Raw genomic sequence first — 26,069 nt, forward strand, 5'->3', positions numbered from 1 at the left:
GGCGGCACCGAGCTGCTCAGGACTAGAGGTGTTGGGGCGCCGGGCCACAGCCCATGTCCTGCGGAGACGGGACAGAGCCCACTGGTGACGGGGACGGGGCTGCAGGAGCCAGGACAGCCGGCCCCCGGGGTGGCTCTCGGGTCAGCGGCTTTTCCCAGGGATGCGCTCAGCAAAGGCTGCTCCTCCAGAGAGGCACAGCGGGGCGGGGGGGTGGTGTCTAAGCAGGATCAGGCCCCCCAGGCCCAGGATGGGATGAGCACCATGGGGTCATGGGTGGGGGCTGGCAGCAGTCGTGGTGGGGGGGCTGCAGCAAAGAGCCAGATCCTGCCCTCATCCCCTGCCCCACCGCATCCCCCCTCCCCGTGGAGGCTCCCGACCCCGTTTCCCTGCTCTGGGGATGTCCCAGGTAGGACCAGGCCACTACGGAGGGGGAAAAGCCCCACGGACGCCCCACAGGCCCCCCGAACCCTGGCCCAGCGTGAGAGGTTGCGATATGCAGAGGCCAGGATGAAGCAGGACACCGAACTCGGCGGTTGGGGAAGTGTTTCCCCAGTGGGGAAACTGAGGCAGGGAACGGGGAAAGCAGCCCAGCAGCACCTGGGGAGTCCTGAGTGTCCCCACCCACCCCCCCAGCCCAAAACTCACCCAGTGATTTAGAAGGGGGGAGAAAAAGAAAAAAAAACAAACAACAAAACAACTTGAAAGCGTCCGGAGACACCTCCCAGCACCCTGCGCGGAGCAGGAGAGCGGAGCCGGCGAGGAGCACCGGTGGGACGGTGGGTGATGCCGTGCTGGGCGTCCCCTCCTGCAGCCACCGCGGGCCGGGGGTCTTGGCCCCGCCACTGCCGCTCGCTGCCCTTCTCCCCAGCCGCTTTCCTGGGCTGTGGCGGTGGAAAGCGGCCAAAGGGTCCCTCCCCGGCAGCTCCCGCTCGTTGGCGGAAGGGGCAGTCGGGGCCTCGCCGCGGAGGCTCAAAGGGAGCTTTGTGCCAGCCAGAGCGCCTGCTTTGGGGCTGAAATTCCCCCAAATCCCCCTCCCGGATGCAAGACCCCTCACTGTGCGTGGGGGGGTTTGCCCCCAGCGTGCTGCCGGAGGGGCTCGTGCACCTCCGTCGGTGGAGGGACTATTGGGAAGCGGCTCCGGGGATCAGACTTCAAATGCCAATGGAGCTCTTCAACTGGGAGAGCCGGCAACTGGGAGAGCCGGGGCGGGTGATGGAGCCGGGTGCCAGGTCCACGCAGGGACCCACAGCAAACACCCACCAGTTTACACCGCGGGGTTCCAGGAGCGCTGCAGATGAGATCTGGGAGACAGAGAGAGGTGGAGAAAGCAAAAGCAAGTTTGGGAAAACATTCCCAACTGACCTGACTGCGTCCCGCCGGCACAAGGAGGGCTGGGGGTGGCTCAGGCGCAGTCCATGGGAGCAAATGCCAGCAGAGGCGTCCACGCCGCAGTCGGACGCAGCCGCCGTTCAGGAGGTGGAGGGTTGAACCGTGAGCGGGATCGATGCTTTCACAGCCCCCATCTTTGGGGATTTATTTACCCCCGAAGGGCTCGTGTTCCCAGCTCAGCCGCAGACACTGGGCACAGCGCGGGGAGCCGCAACGCCCCAGGACGAGCAGCTCAAATCCACCACACTCCACACGAAGAGCCGCAGGCGCGGGGCTGATCTGCAACACGGGGCTCCGGTGCACCGGCAACCCCGGCCAAGGGGAAGCTGCATTTCTCCGGCCGGCGCTGCCAGGAGGCCGGTGGGAGGGTTTGGGGTCTGGCTGCCTGCCTGCAAAGGGACCTGCTGTATCTGTGCAGGGATGCAGGCCCCGGTGCTGAAAAAACCTTACAAAATAACCTGCAAGAACCGTGGCAAAGCCCAGGTGGGGACCTGTCCGGGGCAGGGAAATCACATTTTCTGTGCAGGGAGAAGTGGGAAGCGGAGGCGCAGCGAGGGAGGGGAACGGCCAAGTGAGTGGAGCTGGAGAGAGGGAGGCTCCTGGGGCTTTCCAAGGATTCGGCCCCCCAACGAGCCAAACCAAGAGGCCCAACTCTTGAGCAGTGTTCCAAGGCTTTGTCCCGCTTTAATTCCAGCCCCCCGCAGCGATGGAGCACCCTTTGCAGCAACACACTGCCCACACCGACTGAAAAAGGAGGCGCAGGGGGTTGGTTTGGGGGCAGGTAGCACCCCCGCAGCCCCCGCCAAGGCCGTTGATGCCGGGCAGCCTCTTGGCACAGCCCTCAAGCTGGAAGAGGTGTTTCCAGCCCCGTTGGAGGGGACAGAACCAGCAGTGACAGGTCCCTTTTGTGCCACCGCAGGCAGCGGCGTTGGGACGCAGGGCACGTCTCTGCCCACGGGAAGAAGTCGCCCACGGCTTATTCTCCAGCTAGGGACTGAAAGGGGGATTCGCCTTTTCACAACCTCCCTCTCCGACCTTCCCACTGCTGGCAGCCTCCAAAGAACTGGAGAGGGAGAGTAAATTATTTTGGTGCCTGGCTCGATGTTTTCCACTAGCAGAGCACATAAAGGAGCTTTGGTGTGGAGAAATACAGGGAAGGGAAGACTTTTTCCCCCCCTCCCTATAAAACACCACTGCCTGGCATGGACTCTCACAGAGCCGGACATCAAGTGCGCTGCCCAGCTCTGCCCCTGAAACCAAGCCTCTTAAAGGCACCTCAAATTAACACTTCAAAGTTACACGTTTTTAAAAAGGTATACTTTGCACCAAGCTGAGAAGGTGCCTAATAAACCACGGCAGTTATTTCTGCTGATCGCAATGTTGCTGGGGTTGGGGCTGCTCCCGGGGGCAGCAACATGCAGAGTCCTGGCAAGAGGATAAACTCATCCTGAGCCACAAAGGCAGCGAGCAAAGGGGAAAGGAACAGAGGAAATACTATTCCTCTTATAAGGAAAAGGAAGGGACCCACCTACGTTTCATCCTATCAACTCAAAAGCAAACCAAGGTTATGCCTTCCTTCACCACAATCAAGTAACATTCAAAGGGGTTGGGAATGGCAAAGCTTTTTTTTTTTTCCTCTGAAAAGCAGAAAGTTTGGTCAGCAAAGCACACATTTGAGGGTGGATTCACGTAGCAAAAACATACCCGTCTCTGGGGCGGCGTAGGAGAAACACGGGCTGGGAATCACCACAAAACAAGAGGTACAAACATCTTGTATTTTATTAAGCTAGTCAATGTGTTCGGATCACAGTCAAGACACATGCCGTGAGAGCCCCCGAGCTCCTCCTCGTCCCAGCTGGGGTCCAACAGCCGTCCCATCGGTCCCCCAGCAAGAGCCATCTAAGCACAAATCCACAGGTTGGGCTTTTTTTTGTGCTACAAAAGGAGGACTGAGGGAGAGATGATTGTCCCTCGCCTCAAACCAAGCAACAGTCTTCTCCCTGCCAGCAGACAGAGGCAGGACCAGCGACACGGGGATCCTGTGCCAACCCTCCTGCCTTTCTCCATTCTCGCACCCACCCTATTTTCTGCCCAGCCAGACTGGCTAGCTCTGCTAGACATCAAGAAGGAAAAAAAAATAAAATCTAAGATGCAAGCGAAAAATCCAAGGCATTGCAGGTGGCATCGAGCCGAGCAAGGATGGGAGCAGAAGGAAGAGTCGCTTGGCACAGTCCGTGAAACCACTGAGCAGAAGTCCAACAAGCACCAGAGTGACTGTGTCCACCAACAATGGCATGGGGACAGCCCCTGTGCTGCCTCCACGGGAAACCCAGCGAGCCTCAACCACCACAAACCTGCGCTCTCCCCGCTCGGGGTCACCCCAAAAACTTCCGAGTGCTCAACATGGTGTAACGAAAAGAAAATCAAAACCAAGAAACACAGAAAACCACATTAAAAACAACGCTTTTGCCCCAACAAGATTGTTTTTCTTCTCGTTCTCCTTCCCAGCACAGCGGGTGTTACATGACTAGCTTGGAGCTGGTCTTAGCAAGCTTTGAGTCGGTACAAAAATAGCACCATATGGATTAGCAGTGGACCAGAGCTGGCTTTCACAAGGCTCCGTCGTTGCATGACGCTAGCTTGGCGAGTCAGTTTGTGGCTCTCTCAAGCTTGCATGAATATGCTGTGGTAAGGTCTCGGGAAACCCCAGCCACAGCGCTCAGTAAGCCAGGATACACGGAGCCTCCCCGCTGCCCTTCAGGTTTTCTTTAGCCCTGGGGAACTGCTTAGCATCAGCAACCAACACAACAGGCCAGGGAAACCGGCCTCCTGCTTCTGGCTTCTCGGTTGGGATTTGGCGCATCATGTGGGGCAAACTGGCACAGGCCCTTCGACAGAGCAGATCTGTATCAACTGACACCCAGGGAAGAGACTCCAGCCCATCGCGAGTGCTGGGATTGGGGCTAAGAAGTGTCTTCCTTTACCCCAATCTTAAAGACGCCAAGTTGAGCCTCCATTAGGAGGCAACGCTTGCCGGAGAACACAGCTTACCATCTTCCCTGAGGTCGTTGTACAGCTACGCTGTTCCGGAGCTTTGAAGTCTCCCACTTTTTCAGCTTTATGTATCTCTGACTGGGGACGTGGATCCAAAAAAAAAAAATTTCATCAGGTCCTCAACCATAGTTGCATGTTCTGGAGAGGAAGCAGAGTGGCACAGAGACCTTTCAGGTGCCTTTTTGAAAAGGTTACTATCCCTCCCCACTCAGCCCAGAGGTGTGATGCACCGGGAGATGACACTGGGCAGTTAAGATTCCCTGTTGAAGGGTTAGGGCCTTTTCTTCCTCTCCAGGTCTGCAAAACTTCAGGGTAATATTAAAAACAACCCCTTAGGAGGCCAGGGGAGTTACTAAGGGATGGTTAGGAGGAAAGTAAGGCAACAGCTTCGCTGCCTTTTAGAAAAAAGCCCTCCGATTTCACCACATGGCCCCTAAGAGGGCCCACCGCAGCTCAGCAACAAAACGTCAAGTTATTTACTGCTGTTCTTAAACTACCTTCTGCATCCAGCCCAAAGAAGCCATCACTCCGAGGCTGCACATGGATGGCCTGTGTTAGCCCATCTTCTGCACCGGACTGTGACCCCTTGCTCCCACCCTGTTCAGTGACGGCACCAAGCTCATCTGGTGCCCTGATCCCACAGCACTGGGCTCCCAGCTCTCATCCCGCACCGCCGGCAGCCTGGGGAGCTGCGTGAACAGAGACACTCACGATCGGCACGACAGGCATTCCCTTTTGGTTGCTGCTTTATTTGCATTGCTCTTTTCTCCCCTCGAGATCCAGCTGCGGCCAAGGGAGTACCTGGCCCAGAGCAAAGCTGAGGAATGCCTCCAGCTCCTCGCTATTTTGATTCCAGCCAAGCAATGCCTTTTTTTTTTTTAACCAACCCCAAGCATGCGCTTTGCACCACGCGGCCAGAAGGGAATGACAATTAGGCCTCTCAGGACTGCAAACACAGCCAGGCTCCAGCTCGAGAAGACCTCCAGAAGGGAGCTGCAGACTGCAGACCCTTCTGACGTGCTCTGCAGCAAGGAGGTGGATGGTTTTCTTAAGCAGCAGGGAAAAAAAAAAGCGCAGTCCACCTATCCATCCCACCGAGCCAGGCTTCCACTGAACAAGGAGTGTATTTCAGCATAACTGAGCAGCCCTCTCCAAGTCAACAGAGGGGAGGTGACTCTGCTCTCCACCGCATTCCTCTGGGTCATACACTGAAGGACAAGTCCCACAAGGTGATTCTCATTTCTTTTCCCACCCCATCAAAGAAAAATAATGGGCTAGACAAACAAATGGCTTCAAACAAAAACACTGGTAGCGCTGGAGGAGAGTGACTGACAAGCTTCACAGGCCATCTTAGATCTCTAAGAACACCCAAGATGAGTCAGAGTCTTTGACCTGCCGTTCTGCTTATGTTGTTTCCTTGGCTTAGCCTAAAAAGCACCGCAAGTTTCAGGAGAAGCTACAAAAGGAAAAACCTGTAGGGAAACCCTGCCGCTCTACCTCCTCCACCTGCCTTTCAGACCACACGGTACGGACCTTGCAGGGCCAGCTCCAGCTGTAACTTAAAGCTTGCCATTTCTCTCTGCTGAGCTACAAGGCTGCATGCTGCAAAGGAACTGAAACTGGAATATAAATGGATCCTCTGGGACTTGTGCTGGTTTTTTGAGTTTTTACCTGAAAACAAGGAACATCCTGCCACTTCAGTACAATGCATCATGCTAGGAAGTCTGCACAGATTGGAGTATGTTACTTGTCTTTCCATATTATGCCCCTTTTGTAGCAGCTTCTGGCTGGCCCATGTGAAGAAACACGCAAAAGTAGAAGACTAGTGGTTTTTACTTGCATAGCTGCTGTTAGTTCACGTGGATGGAGACATCTGTTTCTTGAGTACACTGACACAGATGAATTACCAAGAGGCTGTTCAGCCTATCTCCCACCGCTCTGCTGTCCTGGGAGCAACCCGTTTCTTCATTTCCAAGCATCAGCATGTGACAGGATGTCAGACACAGGTTGCTTGAGATGCTGTCAGGATGGAGCTCTGAAAGGTCCCTCGCAGGTCACAGGGGGAATTAGCTCTTCCAGCATCCGCCCAGGTAGCATCATCCCTTCTTTTCAGGATGCTAAAAGCACTGAACGGTTCGTGAGCTCAGTCCTGGGCAGTGGCGGTCACTGCGTGGGCTTTGCCTGCCCTGGAGGGATGTGAGGAGGGGGGATACAAACACTCCAGTTCTGCCACCCTCTCTAGCATGGCATAGCAGCAGTGGTGTGTCGGAACAACCGGCAGAAGAGATAATGGCTTTGAGATCCTCCTTCCTCCTCCACACCTCATTGCAAGATTCAGGAGAAAAAATATGAGGGGAAAAAAAAAAAAAGAAAAAAGAAGAGGCATTGGGTCCTTCGGAGATGTCTGCTCCATCCCAGGGTCACAGCACTCAAGCCAAGTGGTTAAGCCTTATCGGTGTTTAAATCCCACGTGGCTCTTCTCTCTCCTCCAGCAACTCTGCTGGATTCTGCTCCTTTTCTCCAAGGTCTAATGCTGGAAGCAAAGAAGCGGGAGGGACCGGGGAAGGAGGAACAAAGTCCTTTTCACCTCTCTCAAGCAGCCCGGCCAATCTCTCGTTGCTCATGCAGCTTGTAAGGAGAGCAAGGATGTGCACCAAGCCCATCGGGGCACTTCAGACTGCTCTCTGCTTGCAGGACAACATCCCTTTGCACTGAGCCCGCTCCATGGGGGACAGGGAAAGGAAATAAATATGCTTGTTCAAAGAAAAAAAAATTATATTAAGAGCTTTCCCCCCCTTTTAAATAGCATAATTGTTTCCTTTTCTCTCTGACATTGGAAGAGTATCCAGAACCCCAAAGGAACTCCACTTTTTCTTTTTTTTTTCTGTATTATTTATATATATAAAACCTAAGAATTAAGAGGAAAAAACCCTTGAAAATAATTAATTCAAAGGAGGCGGGGGGGGAAAAGCGAGAATATATGCTTTCCTGTCACCAGATTGCCAAACAAGAGCTAAATGCTCTTTGGATCTTCTTTCCCAAGCTAGGAGGGCTCCGTTTCTGCTGCGCTGGTTTGGTTTCATTTAAGTAAAGTCCACGCTTTAGAAGCCGCCTGCCCATTTCAGATGACCAAGCAAGCTTTGGGGGAGGAATGAGGGGGGAATGAATGACTGCCCGTCTCTCGCCCATCTCTGCCGACTGGGAGAAGGGCAGAGCTCTGCCTCGGCCGTGCCGAGGTGCCTCTCTCTTCTCAGAGCAGTTGGCGCCGTCGGAGATGTACAGCCGTCTGGTCGGGATACAGGTGGAGGGTGTCTGTGTGTGTGCCCAAATTGGATTTTTTTTTTGTAGATATTTTTGTTATTGTTGCTGCTGCTGCTTCTTCGTGTCTAAGTGTCGCCCGGATTTTTGTTTCCTTCGTTCAGACGCTGCACGTTCCGAGAGGGGGAGAGAAAGGTACACCAACCCGATGCCTTTCTGAACATCAGCCCATCTCTTTCCACTGCTTGTAGAACTCCAGAACATTTTTTATTTCTACACTGGCATTGGCGGCTGCCTGGATGGCAGACTGCAAGCAAATAGAGACAAAACAGGTTATTTTTCTCTTGGCCTGTCAAGACGACTGCCCTTCACACCTTGGAGATTCTCAGGCAGAGTTTGTCATAGCCATGTCAAAGGCCCAGTTCTCCTTCATGCTAAAGTTGCTCTGGCACGAGAGGCCTGCACAGACATGCAAATTACTTCTTCCACCTCCCCCAGGTACTATGCACCACAAAAGCATAACAAATCAAGGGGCCTTCAAGGAAATAGGAATCACGACTTATAAACTAAATTTGGGAAATCCAGGACAGTTATTATCCAAGGCAGAAAACAAAAAAAAAAAAAATCTCTTGCCAGTCAAGCAGATCTTAATCTTGCTAGGAAGGAGAAAGGCTCAGCTCAGCCAGCCAAAGAGCTACCGACCTGCATGGGCGCCGAGAACGTGCTTGGATCCTCCAGCTGAAAGCCCGTGATGATGGTGACCATTCCTGTGGTGTCATCCTCTCCGCTTCCTTGGGACACTGTCAGCTGTTTGCAGCTGTCCAGTATTTTATAGAGATTCCTGCCAGACGGATGCAAGAAAAGAGAAACAGAGGGGAACGTCAAAGGAAAGACCACTTATTTGTGCAAACAGTTTCATATATGCTCAGGAGGACATGAGGAAAGCAGGACTCTTTCTCTGTTGCCTGTTGAGGGCTTTTCTGAGACCCTTCTTAGCACCAAGTGTCTGGTGCTATGCGAGATGCACAGACGGATGCCCTAACGCTCTCTCTAGGGAATTTTATAATTACTTACACAGAGCACCAAATCAAGCAAGCCACATGATGGGCCCCAGTGCTAACACCTCTCCCCAAAGCTACCTGCCTGCTGGGAATCAGGCACAGACATCTCCAGATGCTGTAATCTTACCAGGCATCTAAATCTTGCCTCTTCAATTTATGCCTCTCGAAGCTCTTCCCAACATCTTTCTGGCAACGAATGTACCTAAGGAAAGATCAGAGTCACTGAGCTCACACGGAGATCATCACACAGACTGAAATCAATGCTCTACAGCAGGTCCACCAGGTGCTGCAGGACCCCTTCACAATGCTGGCTTTTATCAACCAAAATAACACCCAAAGGCCTGCCCAAGGAATCCCCTGCGAAATCCCTTAGATCACCTCCTCTGCCTCATCACCAGCGCCGTGTGCAGTTCACAATACCACAAGTGTTTCAAAGCCCACCAGTCCTGATACGGGCCTTGAAGATGCAGTCTGTCTTCACAGAAGCACAGCTGTTTGTCCTTCTACAGCTAACCTGGGCAATAATGCAGTACAGCTCTTCCAGCACTCCCAGCACAGCAGTAAAAGGTACTGCTCAGTTTTATACACCGACAAAGAGATGCAACTCCCTCCACTCCTCAGAAGCAGCTACATTTCATGGCCGAGCAGCAACTACAAGCGCAGCTGCCAAATCCGTTACTTCACCACCTTCTCTCTCGCCAAGTGCATTCCTGAGGCCTGGCTTTTCCTTGGCCCGCTCCTCACTCTGCTCCAAGGGATGCACAGCCTGCTCCCACCATTGACATTTTCTTCCACCCCAGAATACACCCATTCCAAAAGCAAGGGTGAATCGCATCATTCTCCCACTCTCACCTGTTTCCCTTTTTAAATTCTGCCTCCAGATACCGGATGCTGTCCCGAGCACCTGCGTTCTCCTTTTTCAGGAAGTCTAAGCCATCAATCACTAACAGGAAAAAAAAAAAGAAGCAAAAACATCTGGCTTACAGCTATACTTCTGCAAACTAATCCAGATGTGTCAAGAATTCCTCATCCCACTGAACTGTCTCTGATGCGTGGCAGCAGTGGCTGCCACAGGAGGCAGATGAAGCAGAGGGTGAACAGGGCCTCTCTCTTTCCAGCTGTTCTTCGATACTTTGCGTTAGATTCCAAGCATGGGCCACACATAAAACAGGCCCCAAAAGTGACATGTGGAAACGGTGTTTCGCTGCTCCAGCCGAAGTAAAGAACAACAGCGGCAGGAGAGAAAGCCACCACCTTGGCCCACAGGGCTTGCTTCCCAGCAAGGAGGGAATGAGGGGAAGGCAGGCTCAGTTATTTGACGTGGAGTTGCCATACCTGTTCGAGGGATGATGATTATGAACCTCCCGCTGGTGGCCAGCTGCTTGACAACAGCCAGGTGCTGGCAGAGGGCCTGAGTGTCCGGGACAAGATAAGGAGACATGGCTGACTGCGCTTTGGGCTGCTGGAGACTTCCCTCCAGCTGAGAAACCTCCAGCTGAAAAAACACACATGCAGAGACATTTGCTTCACATTTATGCTGAAACAGATGATCAAACAGGGCAAGACTTGCCCTGCAAAGCTCCATCAGGCCCTTCCAACCTCCCAGCACATGGAGCAGAGGGCTGGATGCAGCCGGTGGGTCAGAGGGAGGTGACTGTCCCACTCTACACCACACTGGTGCGGCCCCACCTCAATATAAGAAGGACATTAAACTATTAGAGTGTGTCCAGAGGAGGGTGACCAAGATGCTGGAAGGTCTAGAGGGCAAGACTTAAGAGGAGTGGCTGAGACCCCTTGGCTTGCTCAGCTTGGAGAAGAGAAGGCTGAGGGGTGACCTCATCGCTGAGGGGTGACCTCATCGCAGTCTACAACTTCCTCAAGGGGGGCAGTGGAGGGGGAGGTGCCGATCTCCTCTCTCTGGTGACCAGTGACAAGACATGAGGAAATGGAATGAAGCTGAGTCATGGGAAGTTCAGATTGGGCATGAGGAAAAGCTTCTTCACTGAGAGGGTGGTCAGTCACTGGAACAGGCTCCCCAGGGAAGCGGTCACGGCACCAAGCCTGTCAGAGTTCAAGGAGCGGAGTTCTGTTCAAGTTCCGGACAACGCTCTTAGGCATACAGTTTAGTTTTACACAGCCCTGCGAAGAGCAGGGATTTGGACTCGATGATCCTTACAGGTCCCTTCCAACTCAAGATATTCTATGATTCTGTCTTTGCAGAACAGACTTACTACCTCTGTGTGGGATGGGAGCAGAGAGCTCCCCCTTCCCTTCCTAGTTTCAGACATTTTAGCCACTATCCTGCCAGTTTTCAGGCTGGAACCAGCATCTCCTACCTGCAGTCGAAGCTGAGCCATATCTCTCATCAGCCTGTTCCGACGAGCTTCCTCTGCAGCCTAGTTACAAAAACAAACTTCCATATCAGTTAGCAGGAAACACGTAAGCTGATGCTAGCACATGCTTCCAGAAACAGGGTGAAAAGGGGACAGCTGAGTAGCTTTAAAGAGCAAAACTTTCATCTCCCACCAAAGATCTGTGATTATAGTTGCAGTCTAATAGTAATCTACACGAAATCGTGCCAAATACAGAGAATCAGTCCACCTCTGCCAACTCACCATGTGAAACTGGGCTTGGGCCTGGTGCAGCAAGTTGTCTTGCTCCGACTGTGCTATGCTGATGAAGATCCCAAGCTCTGAGTTGAACTGCAGGATGCTGCCTTGCAAGTGGGTAATGAAGTGGCCAAAGCTCCGAATGCAGCAAATCCGAACAACAGACTGCAAAGAAGCAGACAGGCAATCACCAGCCATGTCTCCCCATGGGGGTTGTAGCCTGAGCCAGCTCCAACCCTGCAGCTCACACTTTTGGAAAAGGCAGAAACTGCTATTGAAAAAAAAATCCAAAGGAAACATTTCTGATGGAAACGTGCTTCTGAAGACAGAGACTGCAGGAAAGCCTACAGTTGGCCAGAAAGTTTAGAAGTGCTTGCAGTCTGAGCTTCCCCAACTCAAGAAAACCTCAGAAAATATCAACAGGCTCTCCCCCTTAAATCTCAAGCCCTCAGTGATGGGAAAAGGAATCAAATAAAACAACAAACTATATCTGATTTTGGGGCAGGCACTACTCTTGGCTGGGCTGCTGAGCAAAGGCAGCAAAAGGTGAGCTCACACGGGATGTGAAATTGCTGCACTTTGCTCCAGCTGCCTTGGCAGCTTGAGATGACATTCAAGACCTCAGCCAGCTGGACTGTGATTTAACAAACATGGGTCACACGTCACAGCAGTGCCCTCAAATCGAGGCAGAAGATGTTAACGTATTCCCTGCTCCAAAGGAATCAGATTGGTCTAGCAAGGCAAGACAGGAGAAGAACAATTGCCTTTTTCTGCACACCTCCACTACCCAGAAACGATCACTTTGGCCCTTTGTGCTGGGGAAAACAGACAGAAGTGCTTTACGAGGGCACAGTGTGCCACATGAAGTGAGATTTCACAGACTTTTTTGAACACTGATTTTTGGATAGACTACTGCAGCAAACACCAATAACATGAACCCATCTCAGACTCAAAAGTTTGAATCAGTTAGGTTGGGTTTTTTTTTTGACAAGAACAAACTAGATCTTCATCTGCATAGCTAAGACAGGCTGCACCTCCAGCAAGGGAAACACAGCTTGTGCCAAGATTCAGGATTTACCCTGACTCACCTCCTCAACTGCTGAGAAAATGGGCCGGTCCTGCTCAAAGTTAAACCTCTTGTGTGCGTTTTTCAGAGGGGGAAGATTTCGCAGGGCCACATCTTCTGGGAGCAGCAAGTTGGCTTTCAGGTCTGGGAGCTCAGCACCACTCAGAATGTCCTTGACTTCATTACACAGGGCCAGCCCTGGAGAGAATGCACAGCAATATATGGTGACTTAAACAACTGATGCAGGGACAAAGAAGAAAACTGCTTTAAGGCACACAATCTGTAATGGTCAAGGGCAGAGGTTTTAAATTACACGTGTACTGTGAGCATGTGTTGAAGGAGGAACAAAAAGAGTAACTGTCCCAAACAACCTGCTGAGGCGCACCACTTCAGAAAAACTGTAGTTTGGAGGGCTAGCTTTCCCCTCCATTCCAACAGACAAGCACCCCTGTTTAAACTATGCTTCTTGTGAACCATGGGGATCTTTAGGCTGAGGTACAGGGCACATAACGAGCGTTTGGAAGCTTCAAAGCTAGTTTCCATGATTGCCATGACAAAATCATACCCTTACTTATGGTCTTGACAGTTAATTCCAATCACATTGGCCACCCAAGGACTTCACACACAGAGGTGTGAGTGTTTCAGTATACTGTCAGCCATATATAATGGATTAATAGAGCTAAAGTCTACGGGACAGTATTTAACTGGAACGGTGTTTAAACACAGAAACAACACATGCATGATGTCACTTCCCATTGTGCTTAAAAGCAAACTGCTACTGGCAAACCTCTCACCCCGGGATCTATCACACCCCATGGAAATCACTGATGACTAGGCTTGTGGAAACATTACATTGCCACTTCCTTCTCCAGTACCTGATTCCTGCAGGTCTGCAGCAGAAGGCAGAAGGTTCAGGAGCACAGACAGCCTGTTCCACAGGCTCTGAGAGCTCTGTAAGAACAAAACACAAAAGGCCACGGAAAATGTCAAGACAGATGTATGCAATAACCAGGCCGCTTGGGTTTTCCAGCATCTTTCACAGACCTCAGAATGCTTTATGTACAGTAAACTTCACTACACTTCTTAGGTCAAGATTATCTTAATTCAGCTGGTGGCATATCTAACATCACCTTCTGTCCAGGACTGGGACAGTAGTTTCAATATGCCCTTGTCATCCCAGCCCAGGGGAACTGAACAGATGCAGCCTGGGACCGAACACCGAGCACGGTGCCCACCTGAGCACACATGATGATGAGGTCCGTGTTTGTCCTCAGCCAGTCCAGGAACACCTTGACAGTGAGCAGCAGCCCTTCGTTGGTCACGATCTCTAGCTTCTCCTGAAGGGATCGCTCATTCCTGCAGGATTTGTTACTTGAAATGCTTTCCTCGGAGTCAGACACATCATCTGGAAAATGAAGGGAAAAGCAGGATGGCAGGCATTAAACCCCTTGAGAAGCCAAGCCCTACCGGTATGAGAATGGCACTGGGTTGGTAAGAGTTGAGCTGAACTTCTCGGTGCCTCCACACACCCTCACAAAACCAGTTCCCTGTCCCCTATGCTGTTCATAAGAGTATATCACTGTTGCATTTTCTTCTTGGTTGGGAGAAGATTGCCAAAACCTCCCTGTGAATGTCTGACGAAGGCCTTAGTCCCTGCAGCAGCCTCTGAGATGCTCGCTAACAGAGCAGGGGGAAGCAGCATGTGCCAGCACAAGGACCGTATCATTTACTGCAGAGAACAAGAGCCAGCAATCGCTGTTCAGGTCAACGTGCACCAATCTTCAGGCTATGCAAGAGAAGAAAATGATAGGGCTATTTTATGAGCCAGGGCCCAGGTGATTTTAAATATTGAATATGCTTTGCAGTCTTGTAATTCTACAGACCCGAGGATCTCAAAGTCACTGCCAATTAAATTGCATGCTAGCTACATGAGTGACCTGAGGTCAAGGTAGCAGCAAGCTGGGAATCAACGACACATTTTGCTATAGTCCCTTATTTTAATTGCACAGTCATTTCTGCCTATTAGCACAGCAATTATCATTCAATAAACCCTCAGAATCAAAAGGGAGGAAGTAATTTATTCAGAAGCCATCCCTGATAAGAGTGTTAAGGCCATTAAATAGCTTGAGTTTTGAAACAGCACAGCTGAGGCAAGGAGAGCTCAAAGCTAAAAAGCACATGGGCTAATTCACTCAACCTGGCTCATTCAACCTCTCATTTTCTACATCTATAAAGGTATCATGGCCACACTATTCAAATGCGTTCCTGGAGCTGCAACACCTCTGTAACCCACTGAAGGAAAAGAAAAACAGACCAAAAATAGTTTTTTTCTTCCTTTACCCCCATCTCTTTCAAGTGGCTATGAAGCAATGCCGGGAGCCAGTAAACATTAACATGATCTAATACTCCCCTCTTCAAATCCTGGCCCAGGCAAAGCCTGAATCTTGCCAGTGCTGCAGGCCCATTGAATTTGGCAGCATGATGCAAAAATGTTTCCTTGCTCCAGGGAAGCTGGGAGGAATGGCAAACAAGACCGAGCAGGCCCATGTAGTTTTATCTGAAATACAAACAACTCCCTGTAGTGCATCCGATCTCCCTTTCAAGCTGTTTTTTTCCCGGAACATTACTCAGTTGTGCAAGTTGCATGGCAATAGAGACATTGCAGCTCCACCTGCTGTGCATCTGCAGTTTGGTCCAGCCCTGAGCACTCAGCGAGGCAGCGTTCAGAGGGTCACAGAAAGAGGCCCTCAGCTCCTCTCGCATGTACCTAGGTCACATCTTACAGGCAAGCTCCTAGGAGAGCTTTGCAGAGTTGATAATCTGACATCTCATGGAGAAACTCCTGGACTGTCTCTGCACTGCCCATCACCAGAAGCGCTAGTAACTATCTGATTACAGAGATTTCACATGAGCAAAAGGAAGATAATCCAAATTTTTAATACCTGCTGGAATTATCCTCTGTATTACCAGAGCTGCTCAGCATTTAGCTTGTTGAGCAGAACAACAGATAACCCTGGCTGGCTGCAGGTGTTTCCTTTGCTCAGTGCACATATTCCTGGATGTCAGGCAGTAAGAGTAAAGCTCCTCCTTCAGGAAACACCCAGCCCAAGACCTGCCCAGCACTTGGGCAACCTGCTCCTCCAAACCCGGCTGAAGGATAACTTGCACCATGAGAAGGGGTGGATTTTAGCAAACAGACTGCTACAGCTTGCAGTTTTCTACACAGAACAGCGACAACATTTATTTTGACTGAGGTCGCTGATCCTTACCTTGCTCTGCCAAGCTGGGCTTCTCCAGATCTCCATTGACACATGGCTTGCTTTCTATTCCATCTTTCAAGACAGCTGGCTCACTGTTCGGTTTCAGAAGGATGTTGCTGAAAGTGGGAGCCAAGCGAAAGCAGCGTTTGGTCTGAAACAGCTGGGTGGACATAGCCTGGAGATTACTGGCTATGCTTGCATCGTTAGTGCTCAGGGAAGCTGGCCCATTGACTGCTGGATCCGGAGCCTCAATTTTAGAGATGCTTGGGCTCTTGGAGTCCCCCAGCCCACTGCCATCCACACAGTTTTTTAAGGCCTCTTTGGGCCCGCTTTTGCCTCGGCCGCTTCCCTCCTCACCCGGCTCATCCTCCATGTCCTCCAAGTCGGACCGAGATTCTTGGCTGTTCATGTCAGAGTCTGTCTCCACATCAAAAGCAGCTTCTGCTTCTTCATCACTCTTCTCTGAGCCACTTTCTGAACCATCACTGCCCTTTGTGGAGCCCTGGCTGGAGTCAGAGTCAAAGCCCTCGCTCAGGTCACTCTCATCCACCTTCTGGGGGTGCCGGCGGCGGCGCAAACAGGAGAGGCGGGAGTATTTCTTGCTTTTCTTGCAGTCATTCTTCCGTTGTTCCTCGCTGGGCTGATGATTGGCCAAGTCAGCTTCAGCTTCCTTCTCAATCGAGTTCAACGGCTCCCGCAGCTCCTGGTCATCTGCAGGCATTTAAAATGAGACCACACGTTAAGAAAGTCCCAATGTGTCACACAAGCTGCTTGCCAGCCCTGAGCCTGGGGAACCAGTAGTGCAAATTTCAGCCATCACTTCTATTAGTGTCTTTAACCAGAGAACAAGTAATGGCAAACCTAGAAGAATGACTCACTTTCTAAAAGGCACCCAGAAAGACTTGGGAAGCCTGGATTCCTACTGCCCAAGCTGCGCTGCTCCGTTATCAGGCGGCCTCAGTGCTGAATGCTGCCAGACCAGCATAAAATACATAGTTGAATCTTAAATCTTCTCCCTGGCTTTCTATAGTCCAAGAGCCAAGTGCCCCACCAAGGAGGGCAAGGGCATGTGCCAGTCAGCTTGATTAAACCAGCCACTCCACCCTGTAACTAGACTGAGCTGACCTAATCCCTTCCCTGACCAACACGCTCACAGCCTTTCCAACAGCCCTATGTCACCCTGACAGCTTCAAAATCCATGCAGGGGAGGAGTCATGCATTGTTGCTTTCAACCAGGAAAACTCTACTCTTGCATTCTGCAAAATATTACAAATTGACAAATTAAAAGTTGGGTGGGAGTGTTGATCTGCTCGAGGGCAGGAAGGCTCTGCAGAGGGATCTGGACAGGCTGTATCGATGGGCCGAGGCCAATTGTGTAAGGTTTAACAAGGTCAAGTGCCGGGTCCTGCACTTTGGTCACAACAACCCCGTGCAACGCTCCAGGCTCGGGGACGAGTGGCTGGAAAGCCTTCCGGTGGAAAAGGACCTGGGGGTGTTGGTTGACAGCCGGCTGAATATGAGCCAGCAGTGTGCCCAGGTGGCCAAGAAGGCCAACGGCATCCTGGCCTGTGTCAGAAACAGTGTGGCCAGCAGGAGCAGGGAAGTGATCATGCCCCTCTACTCGGTGCTGGTGAGGCTGCACCTCAAATTCTGTGTTCAGTTTTGGGTCCCTCACTCCAAGAAGGACATTGAGGTGCTGGAGCATGTCCAGAGAAGGGCAACGGAGCTGGTGAGGGGTCTGGAGCACAAGTCTGATGAGGAGCGGCTGAGGGAGCTGGGGTTGTTCAGTCTGGAGAAGAGGAGGATGAGGGGAGACCTCATCGCTCTCTACAACTACCTGAAAGGAGGTTGTGGTGAGGTGGGTGTTGGTCTCTTCTCCCAGGTGACAGCAACAGGACAAGAGGAAATGGCCTCAAGTTGCACCAGGGGAGGTTCAGGCTGGATATTAGGAAAAAAATGTCTTTACTGGGAGAGTGGTGAATCACTGGAAGAGGCTGCCCAGGGAGGTGGTGGAGTCACCATCACTGGAGGTGTTCAAGGAACGTGTGGACGTGGCACTGCGGGACATGGTTTAGTGGGCATGGTGGTGTTGGGTTGGTGGTTGGACTTGATCTTACAGGTCTTTTCCAACCGTAGTGATTCTGTGACTGTTTGCAGGGGAAAGATTCAGCAGTTTTATTCTCTGCTTAACAGGATCCCCCAGAAACTAAAGACCTGTTTTTGTCTGAGCAGAGATGAGGTGTGCTGAGCAGGGCCTGCCTCCCTCAGACACTGCTCTGCCCAGGTGTTTCACCCGAGATCATCTCCTCAGTGGAGGAGAAAAGAGTGCAGTAAATAACAGCAAATAGAGAAACAGAAAATAAGGAGCACAGATTGGGCTAAACAGATGATGAATGAGCTGCCAAGAGATACAGAAAGATAACTCCTTACAACAAGGAAAGCAACATTTTCATCCTGTGATCATTCTGATACTCACAGAGAGCATCTAAGTGGAGAGTGTCTCAGCAGATTACCCATTCTTGCGGATTTCAGCCCAGCAGCCAAAGATCAAGATGTCTCTAACAGCACCGAGGCACTACACTACAAAACCCATGCCCAGGAGATTTAGGAAAGAAAAGTACAAGGCAGCCCTATAGGCAGGCAACTGGGGAGACCCAGCTTATACTGTCTCTGTTCTCTTACCTGTGCCATCACTCTGAAAGGTTGGGACTGGATTTTCCCCTTCTTCTAGCTCTGCCTGCAGGCGAATATTGACGTGATTTATCAGGTGAGAGAAGAGGGCCAGCGTGAAAGCGATGGCTGCACTGTACTGCTTTGAACCTGCAACAAGACAGCGTAATGAGGTGGACGAGACTGACTGCTAGTCCAAAAAGACAACATCTTCAGCCTAACTGGACTGCTGAATGTTAATCACCAAATTTCTGAATGGATGAATAAAGCACTGGTTACCTGCCCTCTTGAGGCTGTGAACACTCATAAGGCAGATGATCACCATGCGAAAGATCAGGAGATCAGGAAGGAAGGAGTAGCCGCTCTCATACTCTTCTTCATCTTCACTAGTTGAGCTCAGATTAGGTGGAGAAGGCAGGTAGAACAAGCACAGGTTGAAATCCTCCAGCACAGACTGGCAGAGAGATGTCAGCTCAGAATCCAGAGAGCTTAACGAGAAGAAAAAATAAACAAGAATTATTATTCAAGACTCAAGCTCCTGGCAACGTCTGCATGGAAACTGAACCAAAACTGGCAGTTAGGCTACCCTTTAGCACTAGACAGGATGAAGCACCAGGGAATACACTGCAGGCAACAACAGCTATGGGAAGCAAGAGAGATGAATTAGATTAGTTTAGCAGCTTTGGAGAGGAAAACAAAGACAAACGATAACTAAGAGCACCTCCCTGCAAAGAGACGGGTCACCAAAAAATATATGACTTTTTCCCTGGGAGCTCAGGCAATAGCCAGTAAGATACACAGGGCACTCCAATGCTAAAGGTAGCAAAAGTTTCGGATCCACTGCTCAGTTGAAAGGTTACATTGCAGCGCACAAACTTGGGACTCAACTTTTCCTCCTCCCATGGCTCTAACTTGCAGCCCTGTAAGAATATTCCAAAATCCTCTGTAGCAATTAGCTACTTCAAAGGAAGCACCCATGACATTCAGCATAATGGGGTATGGGATCCTCCTAGTTACAAAATAAACCCATCTCCAAAAAGTCTAGCAAATCATTTTCAGGGGGCAACATGCTTGGGAAATTGAAGTAATTTCCAATTTTCTTATGCCCTAAATAAGTGTTAAGTGAATATTAAATGAGCCTTGAAGTTCCACTCCAGTATAAGTCAATATTTGAAAGCTAATCCCATACTGGGCTGCATTAGCAAGGGCACAGCCAGCAGGTTGAGGAAAATGATCATCCCTCTCTGTTTGGCGCTCAGGAGATGGCATCTGGAGTACTTCATCCAGTCTTGGGTTCCCCAGGACAAAAAACCAACCAAACAAAAAGACACTGATAAACTGGACTTAGTCCAGCAGAGCACTATCAAAGGGAATAGAGAACATGATGTTTGAGAAGAGGCAAAGAGAATTGAGTTTGTTCAGGCTGAAAGAGAGAAGGTTCGGGGGGTATAATCTTCTGGTTTTAGGTGCCAAATAGGTGGTTATAGAGGACTGAGTAAGACCCTTCTCAATGGCGCACAGCAAAAGGAAGGGAAGCAATGGGTACAAGATGCAGAAAAGGAAAATGAGACTAGATCCAAGGAAAAAAAGAAAAACTTCCACAGTGAAGGTGGTCAAACACTGGAAGGGGGACCAGAGAGGCGTGGAATCTCTGTCCTTGGATCCATTCAAAACTCAGCTGGATGAGGCTCTGAACAACCTCATCCAACTTCCCATTTGAATCTACCTTCACAGTGGACCCTGCTCTGGGCGGGGACTGGATCCCTAGAGGGTCCCTTCCAACCTAAACTATTCCACGATGACTTTAACTGTATCCTGTGAATAAGCCTTTTAAAACACCCGCTCTATTTCAAGCAGCAAAATGTTAATTTACAATCACCTGAAAACCTCTCAGCAGAGACAAAGAAAATGCAAGGGGGGGTGGGGGGGAAATAAAAAAAAAAAATAAAAATCACAGAACTGTACAAAGCTTCCCATTTATTCTAACATGAACAGGTTATGCTATTTGTTTCTTTGAACAAGGTATTTCGTTACGGATTTCCAAAGGCAATGAAGAGCCTTGCACATGTACAGACAGTGACTCTTTGCTGTCCTATCAGCCTAAATCCAGTGCTTGCCAGGAAAAAGCATTTGATGACTGAACAAGGCAAGAAAACACAAAAGGCATAGTACAGCACAGAGATGAGTTGCAAGGCTTGGGAGTTCAACATTCACTCAGCTACTGGCTTGATTTAGCCAGAGTCGCTTTGGTATTTCAGCCTCCCTTGGAAGACCATCTTCTTCACTCTCTCCCTGCAAGGTTAGAAGACTAAAGTTTTGGACCTTTTGGCAGAAAGCCTCAGCACTGGCACTGTTATCCTACAGGGAACAGTTTCTTCCAATTCTGAATGCCTGCTGCTGTGAGTTATCAACAGAAGATATAATCTGCCGTAACCTTACCTGCTTTTTGGCTGCAAAAGACTCTGCAGGTACATAAAGCTCACCAGCAACCTCTTAATGTCCTTGCCTCTAAAAAGATTAAGAAGAGAACACTGTAAAGCAAGTACCCCGTCACAGAGGTGAACTAGACTAACAGAGCTCTATTAATAGGTAAAGCAGGTCTCAATTGAAAACTACGTTCTGATGAAACTGAAGAAAAAAAAAAAAGAGAGCTTATACACTTCTAACTTTCACCAATATGCCTCAACCCTCATGAACAGTCACCAGCTCTAGGGGAAAGTGAGAAAATCTCTCACCACAAATGCTACACCTAGCCAGCATTTAGCTTTTCTCCTGAAATTATGACCTGAGAGATCAAGAATGGGATCTAGACCGGGGCTGTCAAAATTCTGGGAACAGTCACTGCCTCGAATGGGCCAACTACCAGTTCCCACTTCCCAGAAAGACACCACTCTCAACCTACAGGATGACACTGGTGGCACTGCAAACCCGCAGCCTGCACCCCTCTCCTTTTCTTTTCCCTCTTACCGTTTCTTGCTTGGAGACAACTTCCTGGTTTCACATTTCTTCAACTGGTGATACATTTTGGCTGCTTTGTCATACAGCCGCTTCAGGTTCCCATAGGCACCTTCAAAGGACACTTCAGACTGGATACTGATACACCAAAATAGAACACATCAAAAGTTACTTTGCCACAAGGTTGCTCACATTTTATGGCTTTAATTCACTAGGAAGTTATTCAGGCATCTTAAGCATGAAGACAGGTACCTAGTGCTTTTGTTTGAACATGCTGGGCTACTTAACTCCCACTGATGTCTGCAAACCCCACTTCAAGCTGCACCACAGCTCCGTCTGCAATGTTTACACACCTTTTCAAACCTGTACCTTAAGGCCATGTTCAGGTAACTGAATTCCACCCACCTCACTATGCAGGGTGCCTCACTCAGAACGTCCACTCCCCTTCAAAGCTGGCTCTCTAGTACAGACAGAGGGTCTCAGACGAAACCCTGCGCTCCAAGTGCAGCCCTGCACATGTATTTTAGTGACCAACATGATGGTTTGGTTTGACCAAGGCTCGCTCTTATTATCGGTTCCGCCCAAAGGTGAAAGAAACCCATCTCTCTTCCCCCCTCCCCTGAAACTCATCCGCTGAAAACAGTCACAAGTCCGAAGTAAAGGAGAAAAGAATCCAGCACCAGCAACCACAGTGCACCGATTGTCTGTCCAGAAAGCCAAGACCCTCACAGACACTCACCAGCGTAAGTAGCAATAGGTAGCTTCCACATTGTAGTATTTGCTCCCTGCCAATGTCCCCAGCTGGTTAAAGGGCATGCCTGTCACGAAAGAGAGAGGCAATGGAATTAACTTACAACTCTCCACTGGCCCTGCTAGAAAGTAGATCCTTTCCCTCTCACTACGTTTCCACACAGGAGGGAAGCTGGGAGACACAAACAGTAGTAAAGTTGCAGTCCAAAGGTCTGGACTACTCAATCCTTTCGCCACCCAGGGGCTTGGGGTTTTTTTTTTTCCTGTTCTATAGTGCTTTTAGATCCTCCCCACCTTCCTGTCAGCTATCTACATAAGAAAGCAGAGCAAACAATGCCTCCTCCTCTATATTAATAATGCCATGGCCTTGACGCTGTATTCCTCTTGACATAGACATCACCTTATCAGCATTTAAGAGTTCTGTTCCAGCTCACTGCTGTACATAAATTTTTGTCACTTATTGGTATTTGGGATCAGCCTGTCAAACAGCTCAGTGAGAACTCTGCAGAGACAGCACAGAGAAAGCATTTTTCTGGAATTGCACACTTTTTAAGATAAGACAGGCCCTCAACTCTTGCCACAATGTGTTCTCATAAGGTCGCCACTTCTGAAGGAGAAAGCAGCACGTGAGATTTTTTTTTTGCAGGGGTAAAAAGAGGGAGATGACCAATAATGCTCTGCTTCTGGCAATCGACAGCTGGATCTTCCCTTAGCCGTACAAGAACAACTCTACCGCATTCACAGAAGTCTGAGCTTCTCAGAGGTTATCAGATGAGTAAGCTGAGGTCACTGACAAAGAGCACCCTTGCTTTAACTCCTCTCTTTGGCTGGCCAGCAAGAGAGAGATACTCAAGGAAGGAAGTAATTTTAACCAGAGGATAAAACCACTCCTCTCTCAGCAGCAGGATATAAACGTGATCAGCGTAGTATCACAGAGTATTGTTTTTAAGTTGCGGCAACATGATTTTAACAACTAAAAATTCATGGTAACTCACTCACCAATTTGTGGTGCAACAGAAAGGGCTTGATAGTAAAACCGCTCAGCTAGCAACTCTGTGTCCACACCCGCCAGCTCATTCTGATAGCGAGCTGAAAGAAAACCACACACCGTACATCAGAAACCAGAAGGCAGTGTCTTCTCTTCCCTTCTGCAGAGAAGCACAGTTTCCCTGCAGATTAAAAATACCACAAAACTAGAAATACTGGCCAAGTCAACAAATCCATCAAAGAAGAACTGCTCTTGGCAAAACACAGAAACACACAGGGTTTGCCAGGCCCGTTCGAAGCACTTTTATTTTAACTGCACTACTCCGCGCATCACAATCCCTGCCACTTCAGGCAAAGGGGATATCCCTCAACACTTGTGGCAGCATGTAAGCAAAAGGTCGAAATTCTTCTGCTGCATGTGTTAAGTGCTCATTCATTTATCCTTGAAATAACTCAGAGTTGTGCTCCATTTTCCAGTACCTCAAACCAACTATATTCTACTACAGCAGAGTGTGAAATCTAAAGTCAGCTGACCTAATAAAATACCTGGCTGTGGCTAGACTGGACTTTATTAATTATTTTTTTTTTTTGACAACAGTAGGCATTTTGGAAACCTTAGGTGAAAGCATTGTTAAGAGGTGAGCACATTTCTCTCCCACCAGTCAGGTAAGTCATTCTGACTACCCCCATAAGACATTTATTCGCAATGCCGTTTTTAGGCTGATTCATGTGCAACAATAATGCCAAGTAGCTTTCAAGAGCTTGAAGGCTGCTGCGTGTCAAGCACATTTACTCGCGCCACACTTCAAATAGCTGTTTTTCACACAGTTACATGTTTTCTCACTGCCTTCACTCCCACATGTTCACAATCAAGCAAGAAGCTGACACTCTCACCACACACTTTTAGGAGGTCGTGACTGTGGGATAGACACGTCTGCTATAAAAAGGATGACACGCAGCCAGACACAATGATAAAGAACGCGGGGCTTTGCAGTGGCCTACCACTCTGGATTGAGTCACAATATTGCTTAACAAATCTGATTTTCAGTCTCACTCGTGCTGATGGCAGTGGCTCCGTAAGGCGACCTTAAAGCAAGCCTGAACTGAGAAGTCAGCCCACTTCTGAGTTTCCTTCACACTGTCCAAACAACATAAATAAAAGCGAAGGCTTCCATTCTTGCACAGCCAAGGATACAGCTGTTTATCAATAGCAAACTCCTCATCTACTTGCCCAAAATCAAAGCTGCTGCAATTTGTAGCAGTTCAGTCATCCACGAAGATTTCAGCTTATACCAGTCATTGACAAATGTGTCCGAGGGAAACCAGTGCCTGCACATAACTATGGCTGGTGACTAACAACAGACTCAGCACTGTACAGGCACCATCTTTTTACTGTGTTAAAGGTTGCCCTGGAAGACGATGCTGTTCTTACCTAGATCTCCCAGATAAACCAGACATCTGTGACATGCCATCTGTGCCCACTCCATCTCCTTCTCCGATGCAGACACAGGTTTCTTGCAGCCTACATGAGAAATAGGAAATCACATACGCCATTGGGTAAAGGCTGCTGGAAAGACACATGAGCAGCCTACGCCTCTGCCTGAGACACCCAACATTTCACTGGGTGAAAATAAAGACCACATGGTCAGACTATACTGTTGATTGCCGTCTGTGGCATCTTACAGACAGGCACTGGTTCACTCTTGTTGTCAAAACGCAGAAAATAAATGTAGAAAATACATGCAGACACTGATGCTCACCCACTCCCCCTTCAATTCCCTGCTGATTAGGGGCAGCGCATGTCACTGCATCACTAACAGTCACTGAAATGACTGTCACTCAGACTTTGTCTACAAGGTATGCCACAGAGAGCTGGCTCCATTTGCACTCAGACGAGAGGACAAAGGCCAATTCCTGTCTACAAGCCATGTGATCATGTTAACACAGCATTGAGCACAAGCTAAAAAGGCCTGTTGAGAGGCTGATTTTGTTAGCATGGCTAATGAGGCCTTTGGATAGGAGCCGGTGCAAATCCCTGGAAGCCAGGACAAAGTCTGAGCACACTTGCACCTGGCAGTAGCATACAATGTGGATGTACCCTCCCCGACACTGAAGATGGAAACAAACTCATTGTCTCAGGACTGAGATCTAGATTTAGGACTGGCCAACCAAAACAGGAGGAAGAGAAGTAAAACAAGAAAAAAAATCAGGACAGTAAATCTGTGTTGTAGACAGGGCAGCTGCAGCCAGTTAGTAAGAACTCCCTCCAGACAAAACTGCCTTTGCGTCCAGAGGAGGGCAACAAAGCTGGTGAAAGGGCTGGAAGGAAGGTCCTGTGTGTGAGGAGCGGCTGAGGACTTTGGGCTTGTCTAGTTTGGACAAAAGGAGGCTGAGGGGCAACCTCATCACCCTCTGCAGCTTCCTGAGGAGGGGAAGTGGAGAGGGAGGTGCTGATCTCTCCTCCCTGGGATCCAGTGATAGAACACATGGGAATGGTTCAAAGGTGCATCAAGGGACGTTTAAACTGGACATTAGGAAGCATTTCTTTACCAAGAGGGTGGTCAAACACTGGAACAAGCTTCCTAGAGAGGTGGTCGATGCCCCATGCCTGTCAGTGTTTGAGAGGCATTTGGACAATGCCCTTAATAACATGCTTTAACTTTTGGTGAGCCCTGAATTGGTCAGGCAATTGGACTAGATGATCGTTGTAGGTGTCCCTTCCAACTGAAAGTCTATTCTACTCTATTCTATACTGAACTTTAAAAAAAAAGGCAGTTCAGGCAGTGGAAACTGTCAAAAGCAATAGGGGAAGGCTCCAGCCAGCGGATCTGAACTAACTTAAGCCATCAAACATGACTCAGTTCCTGGGAGGGGCTGCCGCTGGCAGGACGGTGCTTCCCATCTCCCCACCAGCACCTTCTCCCCAGGCAGCGGGGCCATGGTTCAGCCAGAGATCAGGAGACAAAGGCTACCGCGTTCACGCTTCCTCCCCAGAAAGCATTTACTGCCA

General features: G+C 49.6%; 1 protein-coding gene across 3 annotated transcripts in view; it reads right to left on the reverse strand.

Annotated features, from left to right (window-relative positions):
- Window positions 1-7,700: 7,700 nt before the first annotated feature.
- SMG5 (SMG5 nonsense mediated mRNA decay factor) overlaps window positions 7,701-26,069 on the reverse strand; it is a 28,434-nt gene continuing 10,065 nt past the window's right edge. Inside the window, exons 5-23 of one of the 3 annotated variants that reach the window (XM_059832184.1) lie at window positions 24,492-24,581; window positions 23,072-23,161; window positions 22,062-22,140; window positions 21,335-21,460; window positions 20,807-20,875; window positions 18,647-18,855; window positions 18,380-18,517; window positions 16,054-16,408; window positions 15,707-15,975; window positions 13,673-13,842; window positions 13,313-13,388; window positions 12,460-12,635; window positions 11,378-11,536; window positions 11,099-11,158; window positions 10,098-10,257; window positions 9,615-9,705; window positions 8,890-8,964; window positions 8,404-8,542; window positions 7,701-8,008 (exon numbers count right to left, since the gene is read on the reverse strand). In XM_059832184.1, coding sequence (XP_059688167.1) covers window positions 7,925-8,008; window positions 8,404-8,542; window positions 8,890-8,964; window positions 9,615-9,705; window positions 10,098-10,257; window positions 11,099-11,158; window positions 11,378-11,536; window positions 12,460-12,635; window positions 13,313-13,388; window positions 13,673-13,842; window positions 15,707-15,975; window positions 16,054-16,408; window positions 18,380-18,517; window positions 18,647-18,855; window positions 20,807-20,875; window positions 21,335-21,460; window positions 22,062-22,140; window positions 23,072-23,161; window positions 24,492-24,581 — 2,615 coding nt within the window. In that variant the 3' untranslated portion in view covers window positions 7,701-7,924. The remainder of the gene's footprint in view (window positions 8,009-8,403; window positions 8,543-8,889; window positions 8,965-9,614; window positions 9,706-10,097; window positions 10,258-11,098; window positions 11,159-11,377; window positions 11,537-12,459; window positions 12,636-13,312; window positions 13,389-13,672; window positions 13,843-15,706; window positions 15,976-16,053; window positions 16,409-18,379; window positions 18,518-18,646; window positions 18,856-20,806; window positions 20,876-21,334; window positions 21,461-22,061; window positions 22,141-23,071; window positions 23,162-24,491; window positions 24,582-26,069) is intronic. The other 2 variants (XM_059832185.1, XM_059832186.1) reach the window with 2 other exon arrangements.

The sequence above is a fragment of the Gavia stellata genome, chromosome 33 (assembly GCF_030936135.1).
Source record: "Gavia stellata isolate bGavSte3 chromosome 33, bGavSte3.hap2, whole genome shotgun sequence".
Classification (NCBI taxonomy): Eukaryota; Metazoa; Chordata; class Aves; order Gaviiformes; family Gaviidae; genus Gavia; species Gavia stellata.